The sequence below is a fragment of the Scleropages formosus genome, chromosome 12 (assembly GCF_900964775.1).
Source record: "Scleropages formosus chromosome 12, fSclFor1.1, whole genome shotgun sequence".
NCBI classification, from domain to species: Eukaryota; Metazoa; Chordata; class Actinopteri; order Osteoglossiformes; family Osteoglossidae; genus Scleropages; species Scleropages formosus.
In genome coordinates this window covers 29142081-29161926 of record NC_041817.1, presented here as the reverse complement: position 1 = coordinate 29161926, position 19846 = coordinate 29142081, and the positions used below count along the sequence as shown (strand labels likewise).

The 19846-nt window shown below is 44.8% G+C and overlaps 1 protein-coding gene across 1 annotated transcript in view; it reads left to right on the top strand.

Moving 5' to 3' along the window:
• Nucleotides 1-19846, top strand: part of LOC108928134 (titin-like) — a 125926-nt gene that overhangs the window by 43134 nt on the left and 62946 nt on the right. Inside the window, exons 50-96 of the mRNA XM_029256930.1 lie at nt 34-300; nt 439-708; nt 849-1148; nt 1424-1726; nt 1820-2007; nt 2309-2423; nt 2685-2969; nt 3068-3219; nt 3604-3751; nt 3908-4085; nt 4207-4328; nt 4414-4701; nt 4794-5090; nt 5198-5384; nt 5470-5585; nt 5709-6008; nt 6099-6398; nt 6479-6584; nt 6685-6881; nt 7213-7518; nt 8067-8345; nt 8463-8762; nt 8884-9186; nt 9269-9655; nt 9784-10086; nt 10177-10476; nt 10568-10864; nt 11092-11376; nt 11481-11774; nt 11985-12284; nt 12546-12854; nt 12939-13129; nt 13221-13650; nt 14104-14412; nt 14494-14675; nt 14788-14917; nt 15319-15618; nt 15712-16029; nt 16108-16404; nt 16524-16823; nt 16925-17239; nt 17328-17476; nt 17571-17721; nt 17808-18089; nt 18183-18485; nt 19148-19450; nt 19559-19840. Of these exons, the coding sequence (XP_029112763.1) occupies nt 34-300; nt 439-708; nt 849-1148; nt 1424-1726; nt 1820-2007; nt 2309-2423; nt 2685-2969; nt 3068-3219; nt 3604-3751; nt 3908-4085; nt 4207-4328; nt 4414-4701; nt 4794-5090; nt 5198-5384; nt 5470-5585; nt 5709-6008; nt 6099-6398; nt 6479-6584; nt 6685-6881; nt 7213-7518; nt 8067-8345; nt 8463-8762; nt 8884-9186; nt 9269-9655; nt 9784-10086; nt 10177-10476; nt 10568-10864; nt 11092-11376; nt 11481-11774; nt 11985-12284; nt 12546-12854; nt 12939-13129; nt 13221-13650; nt 14104-14412; nt 14494-14675; nt 14788-14917; nt 15319-15618; nt 15712-16029; nt 16108-16404; nt 16524-16823; nt 16925-17239; nt 17328-17476; nt 17571-17721; nt 17808-18089; nt 18183-18485; nt 19148-19450; nt 19559-19840 (12024 nt within the window). The remainder of the gene's footprint in view (nt 1-33; nt 301-438; nt 709-848; nt 1149-1423; nt 1727-1819; nt 2008-2308; nt 2424-2684; nt 2970-3067; nt 3220-3603; nt 3752-3907; nt 4086-4206; nt 4329-4413; nt 4702-4793; nt 5091-5197; nt 5385-5469; nt 5586-5708; nt 6009-6098; nt 6399-6478; nt 6585-6684; nt 6882-7212; nt 7519-8066; nt 8346-8462; nt 8763-8883; nt 9187-9268; nt 9656-9783; nt 10087-10176; nt 10477-10567; nt 10865-11091; nt 11377-11480; nt 11775-11984; nt 12285-12545; nt 12855-12938; nt 13130-13220; nt 13651-14103; nt 14413-14493; nt 14676-14787; nt 14918-15318; nt 15619-15711; nt 16030-16107; nt 16405-16523; nt 16824-16924; nt 17240-17327; nt 17477-17570; nt 17722-17807; nt 18090-18182; nt 18486-19147; nt 19451-19558; nt 19841-19846) is intronic.

Here is a 19846-nt window from a genome sequence, read left to right as displayed (position 1 = left end):
TCATCGAACCAACATGTTTTTCCCCATCGGCAGAAATCCCAGTGGAGATTGTCAGGCCTCCCGCCGATGTGTTCGAACGACCTGGATCGGACGCCGTGTTCGAGGCAGAGCTCAACAAAGACAGAGTCGAAGTGAAGTGGCTGAGGAACAACATGATTATTGTCCAGGGTGACAAGTACCAGATGATAAGTGAAGGGAAGGTTCACAGGCTGCAGGTGTGTGAGATCAGGCCTCGGGACCAAGGCGAGTACAGGATCCTGGCCAAGGACAAGGATGCCAGAGCTAAGCTGGAGCTGGCAGGTGCGTATAAGCCACTTGCTGCTTAGCTGCTTGCGTCTGCAGTGGAGTCAGTGTCTGCAGTCGAGTGTGTGTGACTGCAGTGTCTGCAGTGAACGTTCGTCGCTCTTCATCGCTCATCCTTCTGCTGCCTCTCTCCAGCTGCACCACAGTTCAAGACCACAGATCAGAACCTTGTGACGGATGCAGGAAAGCCCTTCGTCATGGTTGTCCCCTTTGACGCTTACCCCCGTGCTGAAGGCCAGTGGTTCTTCAAAGACACTAGCTTGCCTGGGCAGAACGTGGACACGTCTACTGACAGGACAGAGTACAGGCTCAAGGAACCGCGGAAGTCAGATCAGGGCCGCTACAAGATCGTCATTCAGAATAAGCATGGGAAGAGCGAGGCGTACATTAACTTGGAAGTTATAGGTAAGACCAGGGTATTGTTTGCAGAAATATGGTCGGTCTGAAACGGTCACTCTTTCAATTATGTGACAACAGAATAATTTACATTGTACCGATCATTGATACTTTGAAGTTTAATTACTAATGTGCAATGGGATTTTTAGATGTGCCCGGTCCGGTGAAGAACCTGAATGTGGTGGACACGGCCGACGGAGAGGTCAGCCTTGCTTGGGATGAGCCAGAGAGTGACGGCGGCAGCAAGATTGTTGCCTATACGGTGGAAAGGCGTGATGTAAAGCGTAGGACATGGACGTTGGCCACAGACCGCGCTGACTGCCCCGAGTACTGTGTGGGCGGCCTTCAGAGGGACAACTTCTACCTGTTCCGTGTGAGCGCCCGCAATCGTGTGGGCACCGGACAGCCTGTGGAGACGGACAAGCCTGTGCAGGCGAAGAACAAGTTTGGTAAGACGGGCACACGCACCTCACCTGATTCTTTTGTCTTTGGAGGGGGTTGAACTGATCACAGGGATGTCAAGGGACATTGCAGACTGCGAGGAGATGGGCAGTCAAATAGCAGGCAATGTAAACCGGCAAAAGTGATACATAAATCTCCTCGGATTCAGTAGATTTATGTATCTTGTAAGTATTTTTAGAGACGACCTGAGCAAAATATTGCATGTTTGTAATGAAACGTTTATGTGTGAACTGAGGTGGCTGCAAAATGCGTCTGTTTCCAGACCCTCCTGATGCGCCACAGAATGTTATTGTGGGCAGTGTGAACCGGTTTGGTGCCACTCTCTCCTGGGAGCCCCCAGCATTTGACGGAGGCTCTGAGATCACGTCCTACATCATTGAGTTCCGCGACAGGACTTCGGTGAGGTGGGACGTAGCCCTGGCAACAAAGGCCAAAGAGCACAGCGCGACCCTTACCGACGTCATTGAAAACAAAGAATACATCTTCCGCGTCAAAGCGGAGAACAAGGCTGGAGTCGGCAAGCCAAGTGCTGCTACAAATCCAGTGAAGATCATGGACCCCATTGGTTTGTCATCTCAAAATTCGTACACTTGCACGCATATCTTCCAATAATTCACTTTCTGAATACATACGGTGTGCTGTTCCTTCACCCTTTTAGAGAGGCCAAGCCCGCCACTGAACTTGGATTACTCGGAGCAGACTAAGACCTCTGTCCTGCTCGCATGGGAGATACCTCTGAGCAACGGAGGAAGCCCCATCACTGGATACATCATTGAGAAGTGCGAGGATGGAAGTGAAAAGTGGCTCCGATGTAATGCAAGACTCTGTCAGGACCTAAGCTACAAGGTACTTTTATTGTTCTTTAAGTGAGCATGCTGTTTTATTTTACTTTAGAAAAACGGTGGCATCTACTTTTTCTTAACCTGGACCTCTGACCAGAATCTGGGATGGAGCAACCTACATCAGTTTCCATGAACTTCACTGGCCAAATGTCCATCTCTCCCCAAAGATCCCCATGTCTTTTGAAAGCTCTGGAATCACTGTTTAAGCAGTGAAAATAACCCAGCAAATACATAACTGTAAAGTGGACAAATAGGAAATGGTTTGCACCAGTCTGCATGACCGAAATGCTGTGCTGTTTGTGCAGGTGACTGGACTGAAACAAGGAACAAAGTACCTTTACAGAGTGTCGGCTGAGAATGCCGCTGGAGTATCAGATCCACACGAGCAGATCGGACCCCTCCTGGCAGATGATCCACATGGTAGATGAGTTAGAGCAAACCGTGGCAGCATTACAGCTGAAGTTTTATCATCATGATCATTATATACACTATAATGTTTTTCCCGTCACCAAAACTGTTGATTTTTGGAAGGAAAGCTGCTCCAAGAAATTGAACTTGACCAAAACATACACAATAGTGAATATGATAGGATGCCTAAATTTGAGAAGAAAATGCAAAATCTATGCCAGTCGCCATGTTAATCTATAAGACTGATTAATAATGACTATTATTCTTTTATAGTCGCTCCTACCCTTGACCTTGATGCTTTCAAAAACGGCCTGGAGGTCTTCGTTCCGAACCCGGTGGCCATCCGCATTCCGATCACGGGGTACCCTTTGCCCACTGCCAAGTGGAGTGTGGGCGACAAGGAGCTGGTGGCTGGAGACCGCGTGTCCATGGGCACCAGGCACAAGACCGCGGAGCTGATCATCACACCGAGTGCACGCTCAGATAAAGGCATCTACACCGTGTACCTGGAGAACGATGTTGCCACGATCTCGGGAGAAATTGAAGTTAACGTCATTGGTGTGTATGCGTGGAACAGTTTCAGCGTGTTAGCTGTAGTAGTGTCTTCCACAAAGAGGGAGTGTTGAGCATTCTGCATGCTCTCTGTGTTTCTGCAGCTGCCCCAAGTCCACCCAGGGACTTCAAGGTGTCCGAGGTCACGAGGCACCATGTGCACCTGATGTGGGAGGCACCTGAGCATGATGGAGGGAGCCCTGTGACATACTACCAAGTTGAGAAACGCGAGGTGTCCCGCAAAACATGGGTCAAGGTACGAATGGATAGCGACTGTGGGTATACTGCTTATTTGTGACTCAATCAATGAATAACTTTGAACCTACTGGAGCGATGATCATCGGTGTGTCGAGTGGAAAGTAACAAACTAGGTTTACTTAAGAATCACATGTCTGCAGCCCTGTCTCTTTCTCCTAATGTAATGCACAAATTGTATTTCTGCTGAGGTGTACGTCACTTTGTCTGCTAAATGAATAAATGTAAGTTTGAATGAATAATGAATGTTGAATGAATAATGTAAGTTTAAAGTCCTCTTCTGTGTCCGTGTGAACAAGGAACCTTTGTGTCCGTTGTTTAAATTTTAGCTGAAGTTTCCAGCTGAAAGCTTATATTTCTATATTCCACTTCATCACTCTTTCAGGTTGCCAGCGGTATTGAGGACCTGGAATACACGGTGACAGATGTTATCGAGGGCAAAGAATATTTGTTCAGTGTTGCTGCCTGCAACCGCTGTGGCCCTGGAGAGCCTGTGTACCTTGAGGAACCCGTGAATGTGTCTTCTCCAGCCAGTAAGTAACAGGAAACCTGTTGCCCTAGTTAAGGATGTAACAAAGTTTGTCAGTGTTGCCTGTCCCTGGCTTCACAGAAGTTTAATTGCTTACCGTAAGGAGTTAGGGTTAGTGACTAAAACATGAACATGGCAAACAAATGTTTTTCCGATGCAGCCGTCCCTGAAGCACCGGAGAACCTGAAATGGAGGGACAAGTCTGCTTCTGGCATCTGCCTTCTTTGGGAGCCTCCAAAATATGACGGCGGTGCCGGAATCAAGGGCTATATTGTGGAAAAGTGCCAACGTGGCACAGATAAGTGGGAGCCCTGTGGAGACATGGTGTCTGATTTGAAGTGAGTGCAAACGGCGAGCCGTACAGTTGCAGTAAAGGATCGCATCCGTCACATTGCTGAAGTGCTGGAGACGAACTGGCTTCCAACATTTTAAGATGCACTTTCTTTCTCACTCCCAAAGGTCCCAGGTAACAGGACTCACTGAGGGACAGTGGTACGCCTACAGAGTAAGAGCCACAAACAGACTGGGTGCTGGCAAACCCTGCCGGGCCACAGATGAGATTCAGGCTGTTGATCCGAAAGGTACCGTTCTTATGTCTCCATGTTGTAGATCCCTTTAATCAATGTCGTGGCAGAGGGCTGATCCAGTCTCTGTGCGGTACCACAGAACCTCCGGAAATCCAGCTGGATGTGAAACTGCTTGCCGGTCTGACCGCCACAGCCGGATCCAAAATCGAACTGCCAGTGAAAGTCCTTGGAAAACCAGAACCCAAAATCACATGGACCAGGGCTGACCTTGTCCTGAAAGCAGATGACAGGACCTCAATTGAAACCAAACCAGGTCGCTCTGTTGTGACTGTGGCTAAAACCCAGCGAGATGACACAGGAACATACATCGTAGAGGCTGTGAACAGCAGCGGCCGTTGTACTGCAACTGTCGAGGTTAACATTCTTGGTAAGGTTTCTTTTTGAAACTTTACAGGTGTCTTTAACTGAGTTTCTTACGATTTCCCAGTACCATATTTCAGTATATCTCTTCCCCAACAGACAAGCCAGGCCCTCCAGCTGCATTTGACATCTCTGACATCACAAATAAGTCATGCATCCTGGCATGGAACCCGCCAAGAGATGACGGTGGCTCTGAGGTCACCAACTACATTATAGAGAAGAGGGCTTCAGATAGCGAGCAATGGCAGAAGCTCTCCTCCACTGTGAAGCAAACTAATTTTAAAGCTTGTCAACTTGTAGCTCTAAAGGAGTACGTCTTCAGAGTGTTTGCTGAGAACCAGTATGGAATTGGGACCCCAGCAGAACATGTGCCTATCGTGGCTAAATATTCCTTTGGTACGATGTTTATAGCAGTCTTTATATATATGTATTTTGCTGCAGGAAATGGCAATTAGCATCTTGTCTTCTGAAGCATTCACAGATGGTTATCCCTCTACATTCAGACACCCCTGGTGCTCCTACTAGAGTGGAACCATCTGATATTGCCAAGGATGCTGTGACCCTTAAGTGGTATGAACCTGATGAAGATGGTGGAAGTCCCGTTACAGGATACTGGATAGAGAGGTTTGACCCTGAGACTGACAAGTGGATCCGGTGCAACAAACTGCCAGTCCTGGATACAAATTTCAGGTAGGATCTTAGGTACTCTGTAGATTACGTGGAAAAGTACCTGTGGATCATTACTGGGTTTAAAAGCTGGCCAAAATATTTGCAGAGTGAAAGGACTGCCCACAAAAAAGAAATACAGATTCCGTGTCTTGGCTGAGAATCTTGCTGGAGCGGGGAAACCAAGCCAGGAGACTGACCAGATCTTGGTTAAAGATCCAATTGGTAATCTAGGAGCAATATTAAATGTTCTTTTTTCACACTATAAAATAACAAGAGGTCTTATGGACCCACTTGTTTGATGTAGCAAAGTTTGTGGGGAAAATAAGACAATGACACTTGTTACAGATCCTCCTTGGGCCCCCGGTAAGCCATTCATCAAAGAAATTGCTAAGACCTCTGCCTTGCTGCAGTGGACCAGGCCTGAGCATGACGGTGGAGCCAAAATTGAGTCATATGTCATCGAGCTGCAGAAGACTGGAACTGAAGACTGGGTTCGTGTGGCTGAGGGTGTGTCCATGACAGAGCACTTACTGACAGGACTGATGGAGAAGCAGGAGTACTCTTTCAGGGTCAGAGCCATCAATAAAACAGGAGAGAGTGAGCCCAGTGACCCCAGCGATCCTGTGATCTGCAAGGAGAGACTCTGTGAGTGGCTCAAAGAGGGACCTTGTCACCAGCGTGCTTCAGTTCAGGGGCAGAATGTCCATTGTCTAATAGTCTTTCTTATTTAATCAGATCCTCCCGCTCCACCACGCTGGCTGGAGGTGGTGAACGTTACCAAGAACAGTGCAGAGCTCAAGTGGAATGCTCCGGATTCTGACGGGGGCTCCCCTGTCACCAACTACATAGTGGAGAAGCGAGACGTGAGACGCAAAGCGTGGCAGGCAGTGGACACCACTGTGAAGGACACACAGTACACTGTCACTCCTCTGAACGAGGGCTCCCTGTACGTGTTCCGTGTGGCTGCTGAGAACGCCGCTGGACAGAGTGACTACACTGAACTTGAGGACTCCATCCTGGCAAAGGACACTTTCAGTAAGACTGCATCTGATCAAGTGATGCTGAGTCACTTTTGTATGAATGCAGCATTCTTGAGTGTCCTCTTATCATTCCAGCTACTCCCGGACCACCATATGCTTTGACTGTGCTGGAGGTGACCAAGAGACATGTTGATCTGAAATGGGAAGCTCCCAAGAATGATGGCGGTAGACCCATAACAAAGTATGATGTATTTGAATCAAAATGCATTTCTCATGTCACTTTGTATGGTTTAGAAAGTGATTTTTTTTTTTTTTTAAATGTTGTTTCCTGTGTTTGGCAGATATGTAATTGAAAAGAAAGAGAAGATGGCTACACGCTGGATGAAAGCAGGGAAGACCCAAGGTCCAGAACGCACATACCAAGTGGCAGATGTTACAGAAGGAATGGAGGTCCAATTCCAAGTCTGTGCTGAGAATGAGGCTGGCACTGGACAACCGAGCGAGCCCACTGACGTTCTCACCATTCAGGATCCGACAAGTGCGTGACCTTTTCAGCACACAGAACATTACATTACCACATAACCTCATACCAACATGCTAACCTGGGGCAGCTCATAGTGGTGAGGTTAGAGCGGCTACCTTTGGACTCACAGGCCGCAGGTTCAAAGCTTACCTCCTACTGTTGTTTCCTTGAGTAAGGCACTTACCCTGAATTGCTCCAGTAAAATTACCCAGCTGTTTCAAATGGGTAGATAATTGCAAGTAGCTTAACATTCTGTATTGCTTGGAGAAAAGTGTCAGCGAGATGTAATGTTAAATTTTCGGTTATTTTCGTCTACATGTAGTTAATGTGGAATCTTCTTCCACAGGTCCACCATCTGTTCCGCTGGAAGTGAAAATCTCTGATGCCAGTCGACAGCACATCTCCATCACCTGGAAGATTCCGGAAAAGCATGGGGGTAGTCCCATCCTGGGGTACCACATTGAGCTCTCAGAGGCAGGCACAGAAAAGTGGATGAGGGTCAATTCCCGTCCTGTCAAGGAACTCCGCTACAGAGTGGAGGAAGGCATCAAACCAGAGAAACAATATGTCATAAGGATTCGGGCAATAAATGCCATTGGTGTTAGCGATCCCTCTGAGATCTCCGATGCCGTATTTGCGAAAGACCCTGAATGTAAGCGCTCTCTGGAGTTTTGTATTTAACCGATATTCCTGATGCTGTCATGAAACAGTATTTGTTCAGCTATCCAAAAGATATTTACCAGAATTTGGTCTGTGCCCGTCTATGCACTGCGTCTGTTAAATTAGTTCTGCTTTTGATTAGAATACAAAATCGTGGTCTACACCAGAAGCTCCTTTCACAATTATGTGGTTGACTGCAGTGCTTGTCATACTTCCACTAATAAGTAAATACTTCACCTGCATGATAACTCAGCTGAATTCCAGAAGAACATGTCCTTTTTCGGAACGTCTATGAAATGTGCAACATGACCACTTATGACAAATATTGTAAACCTTTGCTACTATGCTATATTTACCTTTACCTGTATGTATTTGCATTTTCTCAGTACAGTCATTCTGTTCAGTGGTATTGTGACCCAGTTTTCTCTTCTACTGATAAATGAAATTAGAAAAAAATTACGCATAAAAAAGTCTGCCGCTGTGCAGAAAACTATCTGTTGATAATGTAACGTAACAAGATGACTTTTTTTCCATTCAAAGGCATCCCAACCCTTGATCTGAAATGCCAGGACGTCGAGGTAGTTGAAGGTGGGAGATTGCAGCTTTCTGTCCTGTACAAAGGAGTGCCAGTGCCAACAGCATCCTGGAAGAAGGATGGAGCTGAGCTGAAGGCTGATGACAGAGTGTCTCTGAGTTGTGAATTATCTGCAGCTTGCTTAGAAATTCCCAAATGTGTATGTGCTGACTGTGGCGAATATACAATCACACTTGAGAACAAGCTTGGATCGGCCACTGGGACAGTCAAAGTTAAAATCATAGGTACAGAATGTGACATTTTAAACCATAGGATATAATAATGTGAAATCATTCGTTTTTGTGGTGAAAGTATTATTGTATTTCATAAGACAACCAAAATGTTTAATGGTTTACCAATAGGCTTGCCAGGACAGTGCAAGGAAATTGTTGAAAGTGAAGTCACAAAGAATTCTTGTAAGCTTACTTGGGGCCCACCCGAGAACGATGGTGGCAGCCCCATCCTCCACTACGTCCTGGAGCGCAGAGAGGCCAACAAGAAAACGTACATACCAGTGATGTCTGGGGAGAACCAAGTGAGCTGGACTGTGAAGGACTTGCTGATGAATTTACAGTACTACTTTAGAGTCAAGGCTGTCAACAAGGTTGGGGCTGGAGAGTTTGTTGAAATTCGCAACCCTGTCATCACCGAGGACCAAAAAGGTGTGTTTTAACATTTCACTAGCTCTGCACTGGAGCTTTAAAATCATTTTTAATATATTTTAGAAAAGTCCTGGTGTCCTGTTTATGTCATGAAATAATTTTACTGGTTTTAATATTTCAGAGCGCCCTGATCCACCTATAAATGTTGAAGCTCGTGATCCAAGTTCCCAGTCTGTGACCTTGACTTGGAAAGCGCCAGAGAACGATGGTGGCTCTGCCATCATAGGTTATATTCTGGAGAAGATTGAGAAGGATGGAGACAGGTTTCAAAGATGTAATGAGGATCCTGTGCCTGGCTTCTCTTACACCTTGAAAGGCCTGACAGAAGGAAAGGAGTACCAGTTCCGGGTACGTGCTGAGAATGCTTGTGGACTCAGCGATCCTTCCCACAGTACTCCACTGATCAAGGCTGTTGACCCTGTTGGTATGTATAACTCAAACAAAACAGCTTATGTAACAGCAAAGACTGTGTGTAAGCTCACAAATGTTTGTGTATTTGTGCTTAGATCCTCCCAAGGTCTCTCTTAAGGGAGGGTTGCAATATGGCCTAAGCCTCAAAAAAGGTGAAGAGATCAAAATCGATGCCTTCATCTCTGGATCTCCATACCCAACGATGACATGGTTCAGGAATGATGAAGTCCTCAAACCAGGGGCCGTCAAGAAGAAACAAGAGAAGCCAGTCCTGAGGAAGAAGAAAGCAAAGGATGCCCCTCCAGAGCCAGAAGAGCCTTACCACCCACCCATTGAAGAGCGCCTCTCCTTCGACCTCAGTAAGAGGGGTGAGACCAGTATAATGGTTCGTGACTCCATTCGAAGTGATCATGGGACATTCTTGATAAAAGTTGAAAACATTCATGGCTCTGCAACTGCAACCTGTGATGTCAATGTACTCGGTAAGCTCTTGTAATTATATTGCCCTCTCTAATAGCTCATTATATGTTTAAAATGTTTAACAATATGTATATGTACTGCTGTGATGGTGCAAAAATCCAACCCTTCACCTCACATTTTGAATTTATAGATAAGCCTGGCCGGTGTTTGAATTTTGCCTTCGAAGACATCAGGAACAATTCTGTTACCTGCAAATGGGATCCACCTGAGGACAATGGTGGCAGTGAAATCCTAAACTACATCCTGGAGAAGAAAGACAGCAGCAAGGATGACACGGCATGGGTCACTGTGACCTCAGCATCAAAGGGCTGCTCCTGTCCAGTGACGAAGTTGATTGAAGGAAAGGAGTATGTTTTCCGTGTCACAGCTGAGAATAAGTTTGGTTCTGGATATCCATGTTACTCAGCACGACTTGTGGCTAAAAATGAGTTTGGTAAGCATTAGGACTTTTGCAAGCATCTACTGGAAACCCATTTATGGTGCCAGTTACCATCAATCTGTATTGTCATTTTTTTCCTCTTAGAACCTCCCGACGCACCCACCATGCCTAGAATTGTGGATGTTTCTGCCAACAGTATGCTGGTTACTTGGCATGAACCCAAGGACAACGGCAGTCCCATACTGGGCTACTGGATTGAGAGGAAGGAAATCAGCAGCAAAAACTGGACCAGAGTGAACCACAACTTACTTAACTCACTAGAAGTTCGGGCTGAAGGTCTCAATGAAGGCCTGACATATGTTTTCAGAGTCTGTGCTGAAAACTTAGCTGGACCTGGAGATTTCAGTGTACCAACAGATTCTGCCATTGCACAAGATCCCATCTGTGAGTGAGTTTAAAAGCCTTTTAAAATAAAAATAAATAATAATACATCATTTGAGAAAAAATAACAGATAGGCTATCTCTATGTCCACAGTGCCTCCTGGCCCACCAGTACCAAGCATTGTTGATACAACCAATTCATCCATTGATGTGAAATGGGAGCCCCCCCTGTTCCACGGAGGTGGCGATATTATTGGATACCATGTTGAGAAGATGGTGTTAGGTGATAAAGACTGGTCTCGAGCCACAGAAAGACCGTGCAGGGAGCGCAAGTTTACCTTAACAGGCCTCACAGAGGGAGCTGATTACATTATTCGTGTCATTGCGGTCAACGAATCAGGCGACGGAGTGCCTGGCCTCACGGAGTCTGTCACAGTAAAACAACCTCAAGGTAGCTCTTCTTTAAAATTCTTTCAAATATTTAATCTTCTCTCTCCATTTATATGACAATTTTATGACCAGTAGCCATAAATATATATGACATGCTTGTGCTCCTTGATAGTTTCTGTACCATGTGAGTTGTTGCTGTACCATGTGAGTTGTTGGGATGAATCCGTTGAATGTGCTGAAATGTACCTGCGTGATACATTTTTTTTTTTTTTACTATATTCTAAACAGAGGATCCAGCTGTTGACTTTGATGACTCTGTGAAAAACGGCGTCCTTATCCGGGTTGGGGAATCACTGAGGCTGCCTGCACACATCACTGGTAGGCCTGTTCCTGAGGTGAAGTGGTTAAAAGACGAAGGAGAGCTTGATAAAGAGCATGTCGTCATTGAGACGAAGGGAAAGACCAGCATACTTACCATTAAGAATGCCTTAAGGACAGATCATGGCAAGTACCAGGTGATCGGCACAAACAGCAGTGGAACCAAAACTGCAGAAACAAGAGTGGATGTCATGGGTAAGTTGGGAAACAGTCAATGTTCTTCTCATGGCCCTCATTTAAGCAACATGCTGGACAACAGCAACAGCCATAATAAAATACTTTTGCATTTTCTTAATCAGATGTTCCTGGGCTTGTGAGTGATTTGAAGGCTGTCACAGTCACCAAAAGGATGGTTTTACTGCACTGGTCTGATCCTGTTGACAATGGCGGGAGTGAAATCATTGGCTATGTTGTGGAAAGAAAGGATGCAAAGATGCACATATTTCGGCAACCTCTGGAGACCTCTGCATGCAAATGTGAGATCGTTGGGCTGCTCGAAGGAGAGGAATACATGTTCCGTGTTGTGGCCAAGAATAAGTATGGCTCCGGCCCTCCATCTGATCTGGGTCCTATTCTTGCTGTGGATCCAAAAGGTATTGTTATTAATATTTTGTTGCTGAGCTACAGTAACACTTCTATCTGAGAATGTCTTGATTTTAGCCATTTACAGGGGTGATTATTCTTCTTGAGCTAAGACTAAACACTTCACTCATGGGTACTACTGCAGTGTTGCGGAGTGCAGTTTGAACCAACAATATTCCGGTTACAAGTCCGTGTAACTCCTGTTTTTCTTCAATGAAAAGGTATACCCAGCGCCCCCGACAGATTCCATTACACCGAAAGGACCAAGTCAACCATTACTCTGACTTGGAATCCACCCCGTAGTGACGGAGGAAGTCCTGTTTATGGCTATTATGTGGAGAAACGGAGACAAGAAGGAGGAGAGTTTGAAATTGCCAACCACCAGATATGCAGGGAAACCACATTTACAGTGGAAAACCTCAAAGAACATGAGATGTACGACTTCCGTGTCAGGGCGGTAAATGAAGTGGGAAATGGTGAGCCTTCGCAGGAATTAACCGTCACAATTCAAGACGATGAAGGTTTGTTCTCTAACTATTCTTTCTTTGCCATATGCTGTTTGCTGTGTCATTTGTTTGTTGTCGGGACTTTTCGGTTTTTTTGTTTGCTTTTTATGTAAACATTATAAATTGAAAAATTCGTCTTTAAAAATGTTATTGACTGTACTTTTGGCTTGAAAATACAATGGTGAACATAGGACACAAAGAATTAAGAATCTCAGTAACATTTTATTCTGGACTGATATATTTTATCATTGATCTAAATTTCCATATTTGCTCCAGTCGCTCCTGTAATTACATTACTGAAGCAGATCAAGCGAAATACCCTTGTTGTCAAGGATGGAGAGGCAGTTGAAATACCTGCAGAGGTGAACGGTCTCCCGCTTCCCAATATCAAGTGGTCTAAGGATGGAGCTGTCATTGAGAAATCTACTGAGACACTCCTGATTGAAACTGAGGAGGTGCACAGATCGAAAGCTACAACCACTCTACGCATCCCCATAACTGGCAGATGGGACAAAGGCTCCTACGTTCTCACAGCCTCAAATCACCGTGGAACAGCTAACCAGTACATAAAAATAGTGATTTTTGGTAAGAGCTTTGCAGTTGATGGTCAACAAGTGCTTTCTGAAGCTATGCACATCATTTTAATGTTATTTATCTATGCCTCCGCAGACTGTCCATTACCACCACGAAACATTGTGGTTTCTGACATCAGAGCAGAGTCCTGCTATCTGACATGGGATGCCCCAGAAGATAACGGAAGCAGTGATATCACAAACTATATTATTGATAAGAGGGATGCCAGCAAGAAGAAGTCAGACTGGGAGAATGTTACTAGTTGCATTGTTGACAGACGTTATGAAGTAAGTATGCTGTACCTTAGCAAATTAATGAATTTGAACTGGAAAACATTTCCTCCACATGCTTAAAATGTGTCTTTTTATCCCAATCGAGGTGACTAAACTTGAAGCCAATGCAACCTACCAGTTCAGAATCCGAGCCGAGAACAAGTATGGAGTAAGTGATGGTTGTGAGTCTGAGAAGGTCGTCCTCAGGGATCCATTTGGTCTTCCTGGTCCACCGGGGAAGCCAAGGATTATTTCCTGCACCAGGAGTTCTATGATGCTAACCTGGGACCCCCCCTTGGACAATGGCGGCTCTACCATCCAAGGCTATTGGCTCGAGAAGAGAGAACGTGGGGGTGTCTACTGGAGCCGGGTGAATCGCGCCCCAGTCACGAAACCTGCAGTCAAAGGCCTGGAGTTCAATGTCTTGCGGCTCATTGAAGGCATTGAGTACCAGTTTCGTGTGATGGCCTGCAATGCTGCGGGCATAGGCCCACACAGTGAAAACTCAGATTTTGCTTTCACAGCTGACCCATGCAGTAAGTGAACAAGGCAGTCTGTTGAAATTGTGAAATTTCCATTTGTGTGTTTATAGAGCCTCACATCTTAACTGCTGCTATCATACTGCTATGACTGAAATACAACACTAAGATTCTGAAAACATTATTGAATTAATCATTTTTATATTTTTTTTAAGTGCGAAGCCATTGTGTTGTTTAAATAGTGTAAACTGCTGGTCTGTCAACAACAATACATCACATTTTAATGGAATTTGTGTCCCTCAAAGAATTTAACAATGAACAAAATCACAGTACAAAAGTGGTTTGCTGAAACCAGTTGAAAACCAAAACACAAAAGAACACATTATATAAATTAACAAGCAAAGCACATATATTCATGAAAGCTTAAATTAAATAAAACACTAAAATAAAGGAGTATGGATTAACTTTGTTTTCAAGCATTCAGTGCAAACCCCCTTTGCTTCAATATAGATCCGCCAAGTGCGCCATCAAGTCCTGATGTTACAGACAAAACGAATGACAGCGTGACCCTCACGTGGCGTGTGCCAGACAAAGATGGTGGCAGTCCCATCCTGGGCTACATCATTGAGGTTCAGGATGAAGGAGCAACTGAATGGAAAAGGGTAAATGAACCAGACAAACTGATCCTTGCAACGAAGTTTACTGTGCAGAATCTGCAGGAGAACAAACAATGCAGGTTCAGGGTGGTTGCAGTGAGCGCGGCAGGCGAGTCGGATCCCAGTGCAAGGTCTGGTGCCATCCTCGTCAAAGAGTTCGAAGGTAACCCTTCACATGACTCCATCTATAAGGCATTGATGCAATGTATGCTTTTTTTAAAACAAGCTCTTTGTTGGTTCACAGAGGAGCCGAAGGTAACCATCGAAGTTAGCGCCCATCAGTTAACGTCCTGTCCGGCTGGATCAACAATCAGAATCCCTGCAACCATCCATGGACTCCCTGTTCCTAAAGTTACGTGGGAGTTTGATGGCACTGCAAAGACTGAAAAGAAGAACAATCTTCACACACTTCCTGTGGATTCAGAGGTAGGACATCTCTTGTCTTCATGACACTTGCTATCATGTGTGGACTGTTGAAAGTACCACAATAAGCATGCTACTCTCTGATGTATTCTTCATGAGTTGTGTGTCTGTTTAGGTTGAATCTACAAATACAACATCAACAGTAATAATCCCACAGTGTAAAGTAAGCCATGATGGCAGATATATCATAACAGCTGAAAACAAAGCTGGACAGAAAGTTGTCAAAGTTCGAGTCAATGTGGTCGGTAAGTGAATCAGCTTTGAAATGTGATGAAAACCTGAAGGTCCTCTTTCTGTGTAGTTCCATTAAAAGATAGGGATTTGGGTGGCATGGTGGTGCAGATAGCCCTGATGTCTTACAGTAGCTGGGCTCTGCATTTCCATATACATTCATATCCAGCTCCATCTCTGTGGAGGTTGCATGTGCTCACCATGTTCTCCACATCCTCCAGTTTCCTCCCATGGGTGTATGAGTTGCATTTCTCTATTGTATAACTGGGTGAATGACTGGAGGAAGTTTACCATAGTCTATCCGAAACTGTAATCACCTTGGACAGAAGTGTGGACTATACACTAGTTAATAATTGTTGTGTGTAGCTTTGGAGGAAAGTGCCTGCTAAGTGATTAAATGTACATGTATTTTTAGACTCACCTGGACCTCCAAGGGATCTCAAAGTCAGTGATATTACAAGGAGTTCATGCAGACTCACATGGAAACCTCCTATTAGTGATGGTGGTGAGAGGATCATGAGCTACTTCATTGAGAAGAAAACCGTAGAAGGAAAAGCCTGGACAAAAGTGAACCCAGCCTGTGCTACTCAGTCATTTGTTGTACCTGATCTCAATCAGGGACAGGATTACCTTTTCCGCATCCGTGCAGAGAACAGTTATGGCATGGGGCCATTCATAGAAACCATTCAGAGGACAACAGCTAGAGATCCCATTTGTAAGTCAGATCAGTTACACCTCACCTCATTTTTAAATCCTCTTTTAACACAGGAAAATATGGATCCTATTAAAATGTCTCACCTCCCTTCAGATCCACCTGACCCTCCAACAAGGGTGAAGATTAGGGAAGTGACAAAGAGCACTGTAACTCTGACATGGAAAGCACCCAAGAATGATGGCGGTGCTCCGGTGACACACTACATTGTTGAACGACTTTACTGGGACACCAGTGGGGCACAAAAGGAGTCCTGGAGACAGTGCAACAGGCGTGACATTGAGGAGACCACATTCAAGGTCGAGAATCTCAATGAAGGCGGCGAATATGAGTTCCGTGTGAAGGCTGTGAATGTGGTTGGTGCTGGAAAACCATCCTCCACTGCTGGACCAGTTGTAGTCAAAGACCAAACATGTATGTAAACTGGATATCGAGGTATTAGCAGTAATCCGAAAAGTGCACTCTTTGTGATTTCTAGCAATTTTCTTGTAGGTGCACCCTCTATTGAACTTGATGAATTCATGGAAGTCGAGCAAGGGTCGGACATCAGCATCATTGCCAAGATCACAGGGTGCCCTTTCCCCACCCTTTTCTGGCAGAAGGCTCCACCCCACAAAGCTGAAGACAAGAGTGATGTGCAGTATGACGAGCATGTTAACAAGCTGGTTTCTGACAACAGCTGCACCCTGCTGATCTGCCAGGGCAAGAGAGCAGACACTGGCCTGTACACAATCACAGCAAGCAACAGTCTTGGGACAGCCTCCAAAGAAATGCGACTCAATGTCCTTGGTAACATCTCTCAGTAGTCACATTTATTGCCATTCATTGCAGGAGTTCAGCAATCACACGCATATGCCTGTACAATGTAATGCACAAGTTGGAATGTCCCTGAAAATGTTTTTGTTCAGGATGCCCTGGAGCACCATCGGCACCTATTAAGATTGAGGAAGTCTCTGCTGAGAAGATCACCCTGTCATGGCTACCCCCGAAAGATGATGGCGGGTCAAAAGTCACCAACTATGTCATTGAGAAGCGTGTGGCTAATAGGAAGACCTGGATGCATGTCACTAGTGAGCCCAAAGAGCGCATATACACTGTGGAAAATCTCATGGATGGCTATGAGTATGTGTTCAGGATCAGGGCTCAGAACAAATATGGTGTTGGTGATCCCCTTGACAGCGAGCCAGAGAAGGCTAGAGATCTTTACTGTGAGTTCTGACCACATTTAATGCTTATTATACATTTAAGGCTGAGATTACTTGTTTCAGATGCTGGTAACACCATGTATTTGTCAATTTTTGCTGTGAAGTGCCCCCTGGCCAGTGTGAAAAGCCAACTGTTTCAAGCGTGACCCACCAGTCTATGACAATCAACTGGGAAGAACCAGAGGACGACGGCGGATCCCCAGTGACCGGCTACTGGCTGGAGCGCAAAGAGACGACGGCTAAGCGCTGGAACAGGGTGACTCGTGACCCTATTCGACCTATGCCTCTTGGTGTATCTCACAATGTGACGGGTCTTATCGAAGGGTCCGAGTACCAGTTCCGTGTGACAGCCATCAATGCGGCAGGATGTGGACTCCCAAGTGCGCCGTCTGACCCCATCTTTGCCAGAGAACCTATGTGTACGAACACCGTTTTTGCTAATTACATAGGTTACTTTCTGTGTTTTAACAGCTTCACAATTGTAACATCCACTCTTTTATGTTTTAGCCCCTCCTGGACCGCCTACTGCAAAAGTGACAGACTGGTCCAAATCAGCTGTTCATGTGGAATGGATTCCACCGCTTAAGGATGGTGGATCAAAGATCATTGGATATGTTGTTGAATACAAAGAAGAGGGCCAAGAAGAATGGAAAAAAGTAAGATCAATGTGTTTCTTTCTTTCTAATTTGCAAGCAACAATAAAAAAAAATTATACTTGATGTGACCGAACACTATTTTCTTTTCTTTCAGGCTATAGATAAGGAAGTAAGAGGCAGAAAATTAGCAGTGACTGGACTGAAAGAACTTGGACTCTACAGGTTTAGGGTTAGGGCATTAAATGCTGCCGGTCTTGGAGAACCTGGTGAAGTTGCTGATGTGATTGAAGTCAAGGACAGGATAAGTAAGTAGCAGTTATCACTTTCAGTGATGATTATTCAGCTGACTTTGGAGAACTTTTTCAGTAAATATTTCCCCTAAATGTTACAGTTGCTCCAGAGGTGGAGCTGGATGTTTCTGTGAAAGAGAAGATAATCATTCATGTTGGAGGTGAATTTCACATCTTGGCCCATGTGTCTGGCAAGCCGGCCCCCCAGATCACATGGGACCGAGATGGCCGTAACTTACCAGAAGGAGCTGTGGTTGAGACCACTGCTACCAGCTCTTCTGTTACACACAAGAAATGTACCAGAAAAGATAGAGGAACTTATACATTAACAGCTAAGAATGAAGGAGGTGAAACTAAGAAACTCGTCATTGTGGATGTGTTGGGTAAGTGATTCTTTGGTGAGTTATGTCAGCATATTTATCCCGGAGAGCAAGTATGCAATGTGCTCTTCTGTATGATATATATTTCTTCCATAGATGTGCCTGGTCCAGTTGGTGTACCACTATCCACAGAAAATCTAACTAGTGACTCTTGCAAACTGAACTGGTTTTTCCCTGATGAGGATGGCGGCTCACCTGTCACCAATTTCATTGTTGAGAAGCGTGAGGCTGAACACAAGACCTGGACTCCAACATTTAGCAACGTCACCAGGCAATGTGCCATTATCCATAATCTAGTTCTTGGGAAATCCTACTTCTTCAGAGTTGCGCCTGAAAATGCAGTTGGAATGGGACCCTTCACTGCCACGACTTCAGATATCGTCATTCGCGACCGAATAAGTAAGTATCTGAGTATTGGTGAAAACAGATACACTTATTCCCCATTAACGAGTCTGTTTGTTTCTGAAAACCCACAGAATGTTGGAAAAACTGATAATGAAAGTACTTATTACATTATTTTTTATGAATAAATATTACAATTTGTTCAAACCCCACTACAAGTTCACCCCAGAATCACTGTAAGTGACGGCTACTATCATGAGGAAAGGTAGTGTAACACATGAACTTTTATGCAGTTTAACTTTTTGCTCTTTGTTCCTAGAAAATAATTTTTCAAAATAATTTTTTTGTTCCATCACCTCCATAAAGCATTTTTGAATTGTGCATGTGTCTCCAAAGTTTTTTTTGTTTAAATCATGTGTGCCGGAAAAGCTTTTTTGAATCTCGTTAATTACATTGGATTATATTGGATGGAATGTCGTGGTTGCGGACCAGGTGGGCCACACCACAAAAATGATAATTAAATGGTCTCGATTCTATGTGATGTTAATAATCTTGGTCCAGATGTGAAAAACCCAATATCGGGAAACCGAATAATGGGGGAAGAATATCTTTTATATAACATGGAATATATCAGTCTGAAAACTACTACAGGAGAACAACAAAAACAAGAAACACAAAAGAGCAGCACATCTGACAGTGATCTTGTATTTATAAATAAGGTCCACCTGAGCGTCCTGAGGAACTGGAAGTTACAGCCGTCACAAAGAACTACATCAGCTTGACCTGGAAACCACCTAAATATGATGGTGGCTCTGACATCACTATGTATATCCTGGAAGCCCGTTCAATTGGGAAGGATAAGTTTGTCCGACTCACAAAGGATAAGCTGCTGGGGAGAAAGTTCACATTTGAGGGTCTGCGAGAAGGTGATGCCTATGAATTCCGTGTCAGTGCTGTTAATGAAATTGGCCAAGGAAAGTACTCCTTCTGCACTAAGCAAATCACTTGCAGGGACCAGCTTGGTAAGTGCATTGTAATCATTAACATAGTCCTGCTTATTTTAAAATGAATATTTTTCAGGTATTTTGAAAGGACTGTGTTTGTAATTGAGATACAATTTTTGGTTTTAGAACCCCCGACTATTGAAGCTGATTTCCGTGACAAGGTCATTGTGCGTGTCGGCGAGTCTTTTGCTCTCCAAGGTCGCTATGCTGGAAAGCCAGCTCCTACCATCACGTGGACCAAGGATGACCATGAGCTTAAGGCTGACAACCACATCAAGTTTAAGAAGACCTCCAACACAATGTGCATCTATGTGATTAAAGCAAAGCGTGAGCACAGTGGCCGATACTGCGTGCTAGTGGAGAACAGCACTGGTTCGCGCAAAGGCATCTGCAATGTCATTGTTGTTGGTAAGG